At 44.0% G+C, this 15094-nt stretch overlaps 2 protein-coding genes across 2 annotated transcripts in view; one reads left to right on the top strand and one right to left on the bottom strand.

Moving 5' to 3' along the window:
* The window catches only part of LOC114570737 (uncharacterized), a 43925-nt gene that overhangs the window by 9007 nt on the left and 19824 nt on the right, over nt 1-15094 (top strand). The window lies entirely within an intron of this gene.
* Nucleotides 1-15094, bottom strand: part of LOC114570580 (uncharacterized) — a 19968-nt gene that overhangs the window by 1279 nt on the left and 3595 nt on the right. The window contains exons 3-6 of the mRNA XM_028600902.1: nt 14803-14815; nt 14563-14651; nt 13890-13931; nt 10-1141 (exon numbers count right to left, since the gene is read on the bottom strand). Of these exons, the coding sequence (XP_028456703.1) occupies nt 10-1141; nt 13890-13897 (1140 nt within the window). The 5' untranslated portion in view covers nt 13898-13931; nt 14563-14651; nt 14803-14815. The remainder of the gene's footprint in view (nt 1-9; nt 1142-13889; nt 13932-14562; nt 14652-14802; nt 14816-15094) is intronic.

Raw genomic sequence — 15094 nt, 5'->3', positions numbered from 1 at the left:
TTTTATGACCTCACAGCTTTCTGGATCCCAGACCAGTGTGCATCCAGGATAGTGACAGTTCTCCTCACAGACAGTACAGCAGACAGCTCCTTTATAGAACACCAACCCCCACCTCCCACCATCAATACGTTCTTTATCTTTGTAGACCTCATCAACTTCTATAGTGAACTTCTCATTGTTCTTCATCTCTTGTTCATACATCTTCAGAGCAACCTGAGTCTGTTGGATCTCTGTTTGCTTTAGATCAATCAACTCAATTCTGTCTTTCAGGTTTTGGATGCAGGCTGTCAGTCTGATTCGCCCGTTCAGGACATTTACGGTTTTCTCCATCCTCTGAGGTTCAGTTTTTACCAGAAAGTTTGTGAACTGATTCATTCCTTTCATTGATATTTTATCTGCATGTTTGAGGACTTCTTCATCCTCTGTCCTGTCTTCATCCTGGCAGTTATTAAACAGGAAGTGAACAGGTTGATACTTCTCATTTCTGGCACATTTAATCTCCACAGCCTCGAGAGCTTCCAGAACATTTTTAGGTGTTCTTCCATCTGAGTGTGTGATGAGGGCGACGATGTTCTTCTCCATGTCTTTTCCAAACAGAGAGATCAGTGAATCTAAGATGTACCTCTGACGGTCAGTCAGTCGATTCACACTCCCTGTCAACACCAGACCCACTGCATTAATCTCATGAACTCCATCCTCTGACTGGAACCAGTCTAATAATCTTTCCATGATGTTCACATCACATTCAATCCCATCATTGCTTCTGTATCCAGGAGTATCGATGATGGTCAGAGAGTAGGGCAGAGTTTTACTTTCAAAACCAAAGATCTGGTACACGATCACTTCTAATGTCTGACTTCCTGATTTACTTCTCTTCTCATCTTTTACGATCTGAAACCAGACATCATCCTCCCACTCCACTCCCATGGCGTAGTTGACCAGAGCGTTGATCAGAGTAGATTTTCCTGTTCCTGTTTCACCAACAAGTAAGATGGTTTTGTTTTCCTTGTTTGGATCTTTTTCACCAAGAGTCATTCTTGTCAGAGGTCCAATCTTCTCTTTCTTTGGTGTCAGCTGGTAGACAGTAGGAGATCCGGAATGGATAAGAACTTTGTTGGGGATGTTGTCATGTGTGGTCTTCCTGTAGAAAAGTAAAGACCAGAGCTCAAAACATGAATTGGTACATTAGAGACTGGTTCAAAAAGCAGTAAAAGTAGTAATTATGTAGTCCAGTAATGTCATAATGTAATCTATTGAGTTTAGATGAAACCAAAACCCCTCAGAAAGATATGAATGTGGGCGTCGGGTAGCTCAGTTGGTATAAAGAGGTTTATTTCTCGAAGGGAGAACTGCTGGCACCTTCTTTTTGTTAGAAAATGGCATAACCTTTACCACCAGTTTGAGATGAACAGGTGTGACTGTATAGCGTCAGATATGACCTGCAGATGTTCAAAGACCAGGGAAACAGTGTTAGCCCGACAATAAACAATTATGTCATCTTTGTCATGCTCTGTGTACGTTCCCATAAAACGGTGCGTTTGGTGTCATTTGACTCTTTTAGAGCACTAAATGGATTGATCGTGCCTCCTACTGCAGTCAAGAGGAACACGTCTTTACATGGAGATCATTAGAGAAAAATGGAAATAAATGTAGTTAGTTTTTGGAAAAATCCAACAGAAAAGAATTTTATTGATTAAATATTATCTGTGATATAGACTAAATACATCTCCAATCAATGTTCTATTAGCAAAATCCCAGCCGTATAAAACAGAACAATAAATACATCATAAATAAATAAATAAACAAATATGCCTATGAAATGTATCCTGAACATGAACGTAAATTTCTTAAGAGCACTTATTGAAGGGGACACACATAATTAAGCAAACGACTTGTTAGGATATGTGTAGTTGTGGAACTCCAGTAAGAAGGCTGGTAAAGCTATTTAGTCACTTTAAACATCAGATGAAGAGATTCTTTTCTCTAATACAGATGATGCTGAACTAAGAACTGAACCTCCTAGCAAGCAAGTTAAATAACTAGCCAGCCAGCCGGCTACTCAATCATTACAATTTAACAAGTTAATGTTTCTTCACAAGCTCTTGTCACAGCGTAGAAAAGCACAGCACTTTGCCAGATGAGTGACAACTTTGTTTGGGTCATTTTCTATAACTAGTGTATCATGAAAGCAGGTGGATGGAATTAGCAAACTAGCTAACTTACTATCTAACAAGCTACCAAGCTAACTAACCTTATAATTACTAACATAGCAGACTTTTGGAGAAACATATAATTTTTTGACATTACTTATTTATTTATGACCCAGCATTATCTGTGTGAAGTCCGTGTGTGTTATGTGCTGGCTAGCGCGAGCTGGCTATGTACTCCAGTAAGAGAGTCGCTGCAACCTTTGGTTTAGTTCAACAGGTTTATTGACATCCAATTCCAGCAGGTGAATACAGTGCTTGTTGCTTGTGATAGTATGTGTTTGTGTGTGTGTGTGTGTGTGTGTGTGTGTGTGTGTGTGTGTGTGTGTGCATGTGGTTTTCTGTAAAATAAAGAAATACAGAATATGTAAATATAACCTGTACATAACGAATACACATATATACAGATTACAAATCAATAAGCAACAACTCACTGCAATATACATAATTACTATGCAATAAATAGTTGCTGTGCAAACAACCAAATAATACTGGATAGTAATGGAAATCAATAAATTCCAATGTAGTAAAGAATACGGTGTAGGTTTCATTGTGCAGTTACATCTATTGGTCACTAGATGGCGCTCTAAGACCACAAATGAACATAACAGCTACATACAGGTGGAATGGTCATGTGATAGACCAGCGGCGCGAATGGCACAGTGAAATGTGCTTCAACAATTAAACCAGCAACACTATCGCGAGTGCAACAGATGAACTAATCCTCAGCAGGATTGTAATCAACAAATGTACAACACTGTGCTAACATACATGCATGAATCAAGGTATTAACTATTGTTTCTGAATTACATATTTGCCAGGACTCCAGACTAACTTTTTGCCTTGGTTGCACTGGTGCGCCTAACTTTTTTATTTAGGTGCACCAGCACAAAATGTAGGTGCACCCAAATTTTTCCTCGCATCGCCGTTAACGCGAATGGCGATACACGATATATAGCTCTGTAGTTTTTTTACAAAGTGGGCTAAATGTTTTAAGTTTTAAGTAAAAGCCACTTTTCACAAGCTCTTTTATTAAAACAGATTGTGATTAAAATAAAAATGAAAGACAGGGTTTCCTTTACCTGTTTGAAAATATACAGCTGCAACACATGTAAATGAAAGTTATCTAAAATAAATAGCCTAGGACAGGGGTCGGCAACCTTTTTGATATGAAGTGCCCTTTTCAAAATTTCTTGTGTATCAGTGTGCCATGTTAACATTAAGTTTTATTATGACATCACATCAAAATGTAATATCCAGGGAATCTGTAATTTTATTCCATAGCAACATTTGATAACATGTATTTCTCATAATCAGGACCTTGTAAGTATTCTTATTATTGTATATTATTATTATGATTATGGAAACATGGTTTTAGTATGCAGTCCTGATTGGTGGAAAATGGGCTGACAAAAATATCACTGTCAAAGAGCCTGAAGGAAAAGTTGAAGTGGAAAAGCCCAGCTTTAATGATGAATGGACTGATAAGCAGGTCCTGTATGTCTCATTTTCAATGAAACGATGCTGTGGCAAAATAATAATAACATAACCAGCATCATTATCAAGAATGAAGAACATAACGATTGCGTCATTCACGTGAATATTAAGTAGTCACATGTATTTGTTTTGGTCCTATAATGCTTCCATATATACTGCTCCAGCGGTGAGGATGGTTTCTTCAGACAGCTTAAGTTTATAAGAATTTGTCCAAATGTCAAGATTCCCTGCAAACTAAGAAAAATAGACTACAAACCGACAGCTTTTCTTTTAGCTTGTTTTGTTAAAATTAGCTATTTGTAGACTAGAGTAGAGCTGTGTTTACGTAAAACAGCGCGGTGGACTAGAGTGTACTGAGCAGACAGAGCAGATTGAATCATCGCTTTCTCCATGTTGATGCCGGTCTACACAGGTGAGTGAACTGATAAGTTTTGACTTTTAACTCCCGAAGGTTTAATTGTAGCCTCGTTACAGTGACGAGACCAGCGTTAGTTCATCTGCCCCAGCGGCCGTCGGTAATCCTCTCTGTATTGTTCCCAGTCAGAGATATGTACGGTGGCCGAGACGGTTCAACACAAATACAAAAGCCACACCACAAACACAAAAGCTAAAACACAAATACAAAAGCTACAACACAAACGCAAAAGCCACAACACAAAAAAGCCACAACACAAGCATAAAAGCCACAACACAAGCGCCAAAAGCCACAACACAAGCGCAAAAGCCACAACATAAATACATAAGCTGGAAGCAGATGTGGTTGACAAACGGAGCCGGAGGAGGAAAGTTCTTGTTTGTTTGAGAAGTAAGTGAAACATGGTTCCTTGCTCATTATGATTACTGTCGCAATGTGTTTGTCACAAATAAGCAGCATTGTTCAATATCTTTTTTTTATTTTCATATGTACTCTGCTATTTAGGCTACGAAGCTACAGCTATAACGTTATCTAAATGGCGCCCAGCGTCTTTTACCCGCAAGTCCTACATTTAAAGTCTATAGTTTGTCACGTTTAGTGAAGCTGTTTAAATCACACAAATATTATATCCCACTGTTACGTGCTTGTAACTTGTTAATCGTTATCTATCTGGTTAGCGATCCGATCCCAGTGGCAAATTCCCTCGATACTGTTGGTTTGGAAAGTGTGTGTGTGTGGTTATGTTTACTGTAAACAGATGTTTAAAGTGAATGCTAATTGTTTTACCTTCAATATGCTGCCTATTATAGTGTTAGGGGCGTTATATGTCATACATACACACATACATGGGTTGGTCTGAATGAAATAAACCCAGAAATTTAAAAATGACCTTGCTTCGTGCTTACTAATAAAAATAAATGGAATTCAGACTATGGACTCCTGTGTTTACACTGTATTTAAAGCCATATAAAAGGGTTTGTTCATAGACTGTATATTACCATTTGTACAGTCTATGGTTTTGTTGCATGTCCCTAGTCTTACCCCTACAAATAGGCACACACACACTTTCCTTTGTAGCCTATATGGAGAGTACATACATGAAAATACAAAGATATTGAACAACATTGCTTATTTGTGACATTCACATAGCAACAGTACGGTAATCCTAATTAGCAAGGAACCATATTTCAATTACTTCTCAAACATGCAAGAAATTTCCTCCTGCTCATACGCTGACTTCTGTTGTCACTCACTTTTGTTGTCCCTTATGTATTTGTGTTGTAGCTTTTGCGTTTGTGTTGTGGCTTTTGCATTTGTGTTGTAGCTTTTGCATTTGTGTTGTAGCTTTTGCGTTTGTGTTGTAGCTTTTGCGTTTGTGTTGCGGCTTTTGCGTTTGTGTTGCGGCTTTTGCGTTTATGTTGTGGCTTTTGCATTTGTGTTGTAGCTTTTGCGTTTGTGTTGTGGCTTTTGCGTTTGTGTTGTAGCTTTTTCGTTTGTGTTGTGGCTTTTGCGTTTGTGTTGTGGCTTTTGGGTTTGTGTTGAACCGTCTCGGCCACCGTAGATATGAGTCGATCAAACTACCGTAAATAACAGGTCGCGCACAGGCGCCCATTTATGTTTTCCTCCGTGGGTGCTCGACGCGAACACAGTTTAAATAACGAAAGTAGTCAACAATGTTTGCATTTCAGAACCTCAGGAAATGGACCGCGGCCGACACGAACACACACGCCGTAAAGTAAGCTAGCTTTCAGCTCAGGACAGCCCCCGAACACAGATAGGATTGGAGAAGTTTATCAATGCCACTGCCACGACCAATCACACTATGACAGACGCTCCACTTAGCACCACCTGCAATGTTTAATATTAAATTAATATAAAAATGAACTGGCAGTCTGGCACACGTGGGTGCTCAGTGTTTTTCGTGTGTGCTCGAGCTCCGGAGCACCCACGGTATCGGCACCTATGAGGTCGGCAACTGTGAAAGATGTAATTTGTCATGCGGATGAGAGAGTGCTTCAGCATTTCAACCATGATTTCAACACATCAATAACTCTCTTGCACACATATTGCCAGCGTGCCATTGGTTAAGGTCCCGCGTGCCCATGGTGGCACGCGTGCCTAAGGTTGCCGACCCCTGGCCTAGGATATATATAATATAAAAAAAAAACATGTCATCCCCCTCTCTCTCCCGTTTCATGTCTTCAGCTTTCCTATCAAAATAAAGGCCGAAATCTTAAAAAAAAGAACGACCGAAAGACCGAGGGAGTGTGATGGACTGAAGCGTATGCTAGGCTACTCAGAGAGTGACGGCTGACTCATTAGCAGCGTTACTTCCGTCTTGTGTAGGTTATGAAATGTCTGTATCGTCACTGCGCTGCATTTTTATGAACTATGATCCAGCAGGCTCCGTATTACACGCTATTACTCAACCAACTGAAGTTAGTTGCATTTAATAACTTCTAATGTGTTTTTCACTGTGGCGGCCGCAATAACAGAGAGTTAACAGCGGAACCACTGGTACTAATACAGGTTTCCCTCTCATACTTAATATACAGCTGTGTTAATAATACAGGTTTCCCTCTCATACTTAACAATATACAGCTGTGTTAATAATACAGGTTTCCCTCTCATACTTAATATACAGCTGTGTTAATAATACAGGTTTCCCTCTCATACTTAACAATATACAGCTGTGTTAATAATACAGGTTTCCTCTCATACTCAACAATATACAGCTGTGTTAATAATACAGGTTTCCTGTCATACTTAATATACAGCTGTGTTAATAATACAGGTTTCCTCTCATACTTAATATACAGCTGTGTTAATAATACAGGTTTCCTCTCATACTTAATATACAGCTGTGTTAATAATACAGGTTTCCTCTCATACTTAATATACAGCTGTGTTAATAATACAGGTTTCCTCCATCCATCCATCCATCTTCGTCCGCTTATCCGGTGTCGGGTCGCGGGGGGAGCAGCTCCAGCAGGGGACCCCAAACTTCCCATTAACCAGCTCCGACTGGGGGATCCCGAGGCGTTCCCAGGCCAGGTTGGAGATATAATCCCTCCACCTAGTCCTGGGTCTTCCCCGAGGCCTCCTCCCAGCTGGACGTGCCTGGAACACCTCCCAAGGGAGGCGCCCAGGGGGCATCCTTACCAGATGCCCGAACCACCTCAACTGGCTCCTTCGACGCAAAGGAGCAGCGGCTCTCCGAGCTCCTCACGGATGACTGAGCTTCTCACCCTATCTCTAAGGGAGACGCCAGCCACCCTCCTGAGGAAACCCATTTCGGCCGCTTGTACCCTGGATCTCGTTCTTTCGGTCATGACCCAGCCTTCATGACCATAGGTGAGGGTAGGAACGAACACTGACCGGTAGATCGAGAGCTTTGCCTTCTGGCTCAGCTCTCTTTTGTCACAACGGTGCGATAGATTGAATGTAATACCGCACCCGCTGCGCCCGATTCTCCGACCAATCTCCCGCTCCATTGTCCCCTCTTTCATGAACAAAACCCCAAGGTACTTGAACTCCTTCACTTGGGGTAAGGACTCATTCCCTACCTGGAGAAGGCATTCCATCGGTTTCCTGCTGAGAACCATGGCCTCAGATTTAGAGGTGCTGATCCTCATCCCAACCGCTTCACACTCGGTTGCGAACCCGATCCAGTGAGTGCTGAAGGTCGCAGGCCGATGATGCCATCAGGACCACATCATCTGCAAAGAGCAGCGATGAGATCCCCAGCCCACCAAACTGCAACCCCTCCCCACCCCGACCACGCCTCGATATCCTGTCCATAAATATTACAAACAGGATTGGTGACAAAAGCGCAGCCCTGGCGGAGGCCAACCCTCACCTGAAACGAGTCCGACTTACTACCGAGAACCCGGACACAGCTCTCACTTTGGTCGTACAGAGATTGGATGGCCCTGAGTAGAACCCCCTCACCCCATACTCCCGCAGCACCTCCCACAGTATCTCCGGGGACCCAGTCATACGCCTTCTCCAAATCCACAAAACACATGTAGACCCGGTTGGGCATACTCCCAGGCTCCCTCCAGGATCCTTGCGAGAGTGAAGATCTGGTCCGTTGTTCCACGACCAGGACGGAATCCGCATTGTTCCTCCTCAACCCGAGGTTCGACTATCGGCCGAACCCTCCTTTCCAGCACCTTGGAGTAGACTTTACCAGGGAGGCTGAGAAGTGTGATACCCTGTAATTGGCACACACCTCTGGTCCCCCTTTTAAAAAGGGGAACCACCACCCCAGTCTGCCACTCCTTTGGCACCGTCCCAGACTTCCACGCAATGTTGAAGAGGCGTGTCAACCAGGACAGCCCCTCCACACCCAGAGCCTTGAGCATTTCCGGACGGATCTCATCAATCCCCGGGTTTTGCCACTGTGGAGTTGTTTGACTACATCAGTGACTTCCGCCCGGAAATCGACGACAATTCCCCCGTTATCCTCCAGCTCTGCCTCTAACATAGAGGGCGATTAGTCGGATTCAGGAGTTCCTCAAAGTGCTCCTTCCACCGCCCTATTACCTCCTCAGTTGAGGTCAACAGTGTCCCATCCTTACTGTACACAGCTTGGATGGTTCCCCTTCCCCCTCCTGAGGTGGCAAACAGTTTTCCAGAAGCACTTTGGTGCCGACCGAAAGTCCTTCTCCATGTCTTCTCCAAACTTCTCCCACACCCGCTGCTTTGCCTCTTTCACGGCAGAGGCTGCAGCCCTTCGGCCCTTCGGTACCCTGCACTGCCTCCGAGTCCTCCCGGGATAACATATCCCGGAAAGACTCCTTCTTCAGTCGGACGGCTTCCTGACCACCGGTGTCCACCACGGTGTTCGTGGGTTACCGCCCCTTGAGGCACCTAAGACCCTAAAACCACAGCTCCCTCGCCGCAGCTTCAGCAAGGGAAACTTTGAACATTGTCCACTCGGGTTCAATGCCCCCAGCCTCCACAGGGATGCACGAAAAGCTCCGCCCGGAGGTGTGAGTTGAAAGTCTGTCGGACAGGGGCCTCCTCCAGACGTTCCCAATTTACCCGCACTACACGTTTGGGCTTACCAGGTCTGTCCAGAGTCTTCCCCACCCCTGACCCAACTCACCACCAGATGGTGATCGGTTGACAGCTCTGCCCCTCTCTTCACCCGAGTGTCCAAAACATACGGCCTCAGATCAGATGAAACGATTATGAAATCGATCATTGACCTTCGGCCTAGGGTGCTCTGGTACCAGGTACACTTATGAGCATCCCTATGTTCGAACATGGTGTTAGTTATAGACAATCCATGACTAGCACAGAAGTCCAACAACAAACAACCACTCTGGTTTAGATCAGGGAGGCCGTTCCTCCCAATCACGCCTCTCCAGGTGTCTCCATCATTGCCCATTAATGCGTTGAAGTCCCCCAGCAGAACAATGGAGTCCCCACTGGCGCCCGTGCAGGACTCCAGTCAAGGTCTCCAAGAAGGCAAACACTCCGAACTCCTGTTTGGTGCATATGCACAAACAACAGTCAGAGTTTTCCCCCACAACCCGCAGGCGAGGGAGGCGACCCTCCAACACAGCTCCAACACAGCGACGCTCAGCCGGGGCTTGTGAGTATCCCCACACCCGCCCGGCGCCTCACACCCTGGGCAACTCCGGAGAAGAAAAGAGTCCAACCCCTATCCAGGAGTACGGTTCCAGAACCGAGACTGTGCGTAGAGGTAAGCCCCACCAGATCTAACCGGTAGCGCCCACCTCCCGCACCAGTTCCGGCTCCTTCCCCACAGAGAGGTGACGTTCCCACGCCCCAGAGCCAGCGTCTGCCGCCCGGGTCTGGTCCGGCGAGGCCCCTGACCTTCACTGCCACCCATGTGGCATCGCACCCGACCCCAGCGGTTCCTCCCACAGGTGGTGGGCCCATGGGCTGGAGAGATGGAAGCCACGTAGCTTGTTCGGGCTGTGCCCGGCCGGGCTCCGTGGCAAACCCGGCTACCAGGCGCTCGCTGACGAGCCCGCCGTCTGGGCCTGGCTCCAGACGGGGCCCCGGGCTCCTCGGGCAGGGTCACCCATCTCTACCTCGATCACTCATAGGGTTTTTGAACCATTCTTTGTCTGGCCCCTCACCTGAGACCACTTTGCCTTGGGAGACCCTACCAGGAGCACAAAGCTCCAGACAACACAGCCCTCAGGTTCACAGAGACACACAAACCTCTCCATCACGATAAGGTGATGGTTCACGGAGAAGCCGTACAGGTTTCCTCTCATACTTAATATACAGCTGTGTTAATAATACAGGTTTCCTCTCATACTTAACAATATACAGCTGTGTTAATAATACAGGTTTCCCTCTCATATCTAACAATATACATATATATAGTATACATATATAAACACAGACTAACCCACAGGGGGCCAACATGTGATTAGAGTGGGTTTGCCACAGCCCACCGTATGGGTTGACATGTTTGCACGGTTCCTCAATGAAAAGGCAGAGGATTTGAATCCGACCTGCAGCAGGTTTCCTACATGTCTTCACCCTCTCTCTCCCCCTTCATGCTGTCCTTATGGTCTCCTAATGGGGTATGTAACATTGGTTGGGCTGAAAATGGCCTGGTTGATATTTGATTGGCCCTTATGCATCCCTGTGTTTTGGCCCTATTTGTAACAAGAGCTTTTCTTTCAGATATGGTCTGCTCATGAATATTTAGATGAGCTGCGAGTTGATTGGTTGAGCCTTATCCCCTTAAACACACGTAGAGACGCGCGCTGATTGGTTGAGTGAATTGCCACACACACACATTAGAGACGTGACAGAATCTCATATTCCAGACACTGCAATGTTTCATTACCAAATTCACTTCTGAGACTTTTTTAAGCGAGAAATCAACTATATAAAGCTCAAATATGGGCCGTTTTATGAAAATGGATGGCTAATTGCAAATATGGTAAGACTGTGTGTCAGAGTTCAGCTGCCTGTGTTGCTGCCTCGCCGCCGGCCTGCCTTCCTCCAGACCCTGGCCTGCCTTCCTCCACAGACCCTGGCCTTTCTTCCTCCACAGACCCTGGCCTGCCTTCCTCCACAGACCCCGGCCTGCCTTCCTCCACAGACCCCGGCCTGCCTTCCTCCACAGACCCCGGCCTTTCTTCCTCCACAGACCCCGGCCTGCTGTGAGCTTGATTGAGGTCCGGCACGACTGGCAGCTCACAGCACTCCATACCCGCGCAAAGTCACCATTTGGGCTGATGGACTACTACCAAACGCCTCTGCCCTGACAGAGCTCCAGGGCCTGCAGCTCCCCTCTTCCTGCTAGCTAAATGGCCCGTGTGTGAGAGCGCGGTCAGCGAGCTTGTTACACCAGCAATCTCTTACCACATGTTACACACATGTCACGCCACTTATACAACATATAAAGGTCTTATAAAGCTAACAACGGTGTCCGGTTTCAAGTTAATGAATATTTGTGAAGTTTAAATGTTTTGTTAGCTGCGACTGTCCCTTCAATCCTAACTAAGTGTAGCTACAAATCACGAATAGTTAGCTTCATTTTTGGTCGTAATTCAAGTATATTTACAGTTTGAATTTCGTCACGCCACGTATACAACATCTAACTAAATGTCTTTAGCTAGCTCTCATTGATAGAGCTCCATCCAGCCGCAGGCTCTATCAATGCGACTCAGGGACAAGCAGCGTTTATTTCCCCAATCGTTTGTTTAAATAACTCAACACATTATAATTACACACATTAAAAGATTAACTGGAACCTGTGGTAAGAGATTGCTGGCGTAACAAGCTCACTAACTGCGCTCTCGCTCACATATACCGGGCATTTAGCTAGCAGGAAGAGAGGAGATGGAGGCCCTGGAGCTCTGTCAGGGCAGGGGCATTTAGTAGTCCATTAGCCCAAGAGATGGTGACTTTGCGCGGGTATGGAGTGCTGTGGGCTGCCAGCCGTAACGGAGCTCCATCTACCTCAGAGCAGGCCGGGGTCTGTAAAGGAAGGCAGGCCAGGCGGCGAGGCAGCAACACAGGCAGCACCGGTGCTGAACTCCGACACACAGTCGGACAAAATTTGCAATTAGACATATATTTTTGTAAAACGGCCCATATTTGACCTCTACATAGTTGATTTCTTGCATAAAAAAGTCTCAGAAGTGAATTTAATGGTAAAATAGCATATGAACAATGTATACAATTTCTGAGATCTGCCCGACCTAGATTCAGAAGACTACCTGATCTCAGGTCAGTTGTGTAGCCTATGCACATGTTGGGGCGTAACAAACACAGACACTAGAGCCAGATGAGGAGGAGCCCCATAGTTGACGTCAACTATGGGGCTCGTTGAGATTTGCCCGTTTTCAGAGGCAGTTTCAAATAGTGAGATTTGCAGAGAAAAGAGGTGTCAATGGGATTTAGAGGTTCTATGTATGTCCTAGTTACCCACTAAACTGTCATTATTACACTATGACAAGGTAAAATCAGTTTTGCATTCTATCACCCCTTTAAAACAATAAAATAGTAAATTATAAAATTATCTTACAGAACTCAATAGAAGAATGGCAGAAGAATGGAGGGAAAGAAAAACAGAGGGAGGTGAGGAGGAGGAATGTATACAACTTACTTAAGGAATCCATTAAATATTTGGTAATAAAATGCATAACATGCAAAGATATGACACAAAGTCATTCTGTCAGGTCACTTCTGACCCCTGCTGTACATCAGAGGGTGTAAAACTAGTGATGGTCAAATGAAGCTTCGCGAACCAGTGTCTTTACTTTCTGAGCTCACTAGATGGTGCTCTCTGTTCAACAAAGGGTTTGAAAACACACTGAATTGCCATTCATTTAACCTTTTTCTTTGAACAGAGAGCGCCGTGTAGTGAGCTCAGAAAGTACTGGAAAGACACTGGTTCGCAAAGCTTCATTTGACCATCACTAGGTAAAACCAGGGAGCAGGTTGTTTATGGCTTTATACATTATTGGTGCCATTTGAAAATGAACCAGATCAGTGAATATCAATGTTTATGAGGAATAATGAATGTGTGTGATCCCTTTAACCGGTATAGAGCTCAACAGTGATCGCCCATCTGATCAGCTCTGTCTCCAGAAGTGATTTCCTCTGTTCAATATCTCTGTTGATGTTTGATTAAATGCTGATATATAAAGAGTTTTAACCCTGGAACCATGACAACCAGCTACGAGAGGAATCAGGACCAGAAAACATTTGATTTGCCACAATTGTTTTTTTGGAAAACAGAAAAAAAGTTAAAGGAACAAGACGCTTTGATGGTAGAAGCTCACTGTAGCCGTACGATAAACACTTCCCTGGTAACTCTGAGTTGGACCAATCACGTCGCTGTTAGGCTTAGGATTGTGGGTAGTGTAGTATTTTTCCATGACTTGGTGAATAAAACCTTTTTTTTTTATTTCATACAGACTTCTGTCTTCTAACCGGAGCAGAAACTTTAGTTTCACATCCTCAGAGCTCGGGGTCAGTCTACCTCAAACTGTCTTTAGTCTTTATCTCTGATAATCTAATCAATCAATCAATCAATCAATCAATCAATCAATCAATCAGTGGGATTGTTACTTCCAGAACCACACTGTTGAGCTCTATTATGAATTATTTTTATGGCTCTTGTTTGTAATATAGATAGTGATGATAGTTAACATTTATAAGTATTGCCACAAACCTCTCTTATGTAGTGAATTGTCTCATCATGTAGTAAAATGTGATCCAGCTGTGTTTAACCCTGTGTTTTAGCAAGTATTACTCACGTTGCCATGGTAACAGCTTCCCAGGAGTTGAGGATGGAGAACCTTGTAAGAAGAAGTCAGAGATCAACCACAGTGAGTTTGATATGGGGGGGTCAGGAGGCTCTAAACTAGATCAGTTACATTCCTGCTTTATGACATCACTTTAATCAGAGTTAATAACAGACACAATAACTCTAAAACCATAACATACAGTTTATCTCTTTAGTGATGTTTTCACAGAAAAAATATAGAGTTAAACTGGCTGTTTACCATCCTTTAAACAGATAATCCTGATTCAAAATTATAAAAGATTTTAATCTAAAATGGAGCCATCTATCAAGTTGTATGAAGTTCACACACTAACCAGAGGTAAAATCAGAGGTGTCTGTATGTGGAAACATCTTTCTAGACTCCATCTTTAGAAACTTAAGTCTTTTTAAATGCTCGACCAACAACAACAACAACAACAACAACAACAACAACAACACTGGACCGACTGGAGGGTCCAGCACAGTTAGAGGTGTTAAACATTATGGCCTCTTATCAAACAGTTTAAACACTTTACTACTTCTTCTTTTCCTTTTTAGGGACACCTTTGAAAGACCTGTTGATCTCAGGAGCAGAGCAGCAGCTGATGTAACAAACATGAAGACAGACTGACTCAGCAGAAAACCATCCAACCTGTGATCCATACCTGTGTTTTTAAAGTCCTGGTCAACCCAGAAAGAGGTCCAGAGAAATGGATCTGAAGTTCCTGAAGCTCGGTGACGTGGTGACTATGGACTATGGAAGAAAGAAAATATTAAATCATATTAAGGTAATGTAGTACGTTCAGTTATTAGTTATGGTAAATATATTTCCCACATGTATTTATATCTGGTATTACCTCCTGATAATATCATTTAAAGTATTTCCAGTGCTAAAGTGTTCTTACCTGTGTTGTTGGTCTGTGATTCAGAGGAGACAGAGAGAGAAGAGAACAGTTTATATATCAGTAGAGAGGGAGGACGTTCTGGGGTTACATGATTCAAGAGAAACAGTTTGACGTCAAATCATCGTTCAGAAGGGACAGAGGACACTCTGTGGTCACGGGGACGGAGTAACATCATAGACTGCTGTGAAGTCTTTTTTGAAGATTTTAATGTCACGTTATTTCACAGAAACAGTTTGACTTCAGATCTTCAGTTTAACCACAGGAGAAGTGAGGGAGGAGTTCTCTTTAGAAT

The sequence above is a fragment of the Perca flavescens genome, chromosome 16 (assembly GCF_004354835.1).
Source record: "Perca flavescens isolate YP-PL-M2 chromosome 16, PFLA_1.0, whole genome shotgun sequence".
Classification (NCBI taxonomy): Eukaryota; Metazoa; Chordata; class Actinopteri; order Perciformes; family Percidae; genus Perca; species Perca flavescens.
Note: the sequence above shows the minus strand (reverse complement) of the source record. Positions and strands in the feature narration are given on the sequence as shown.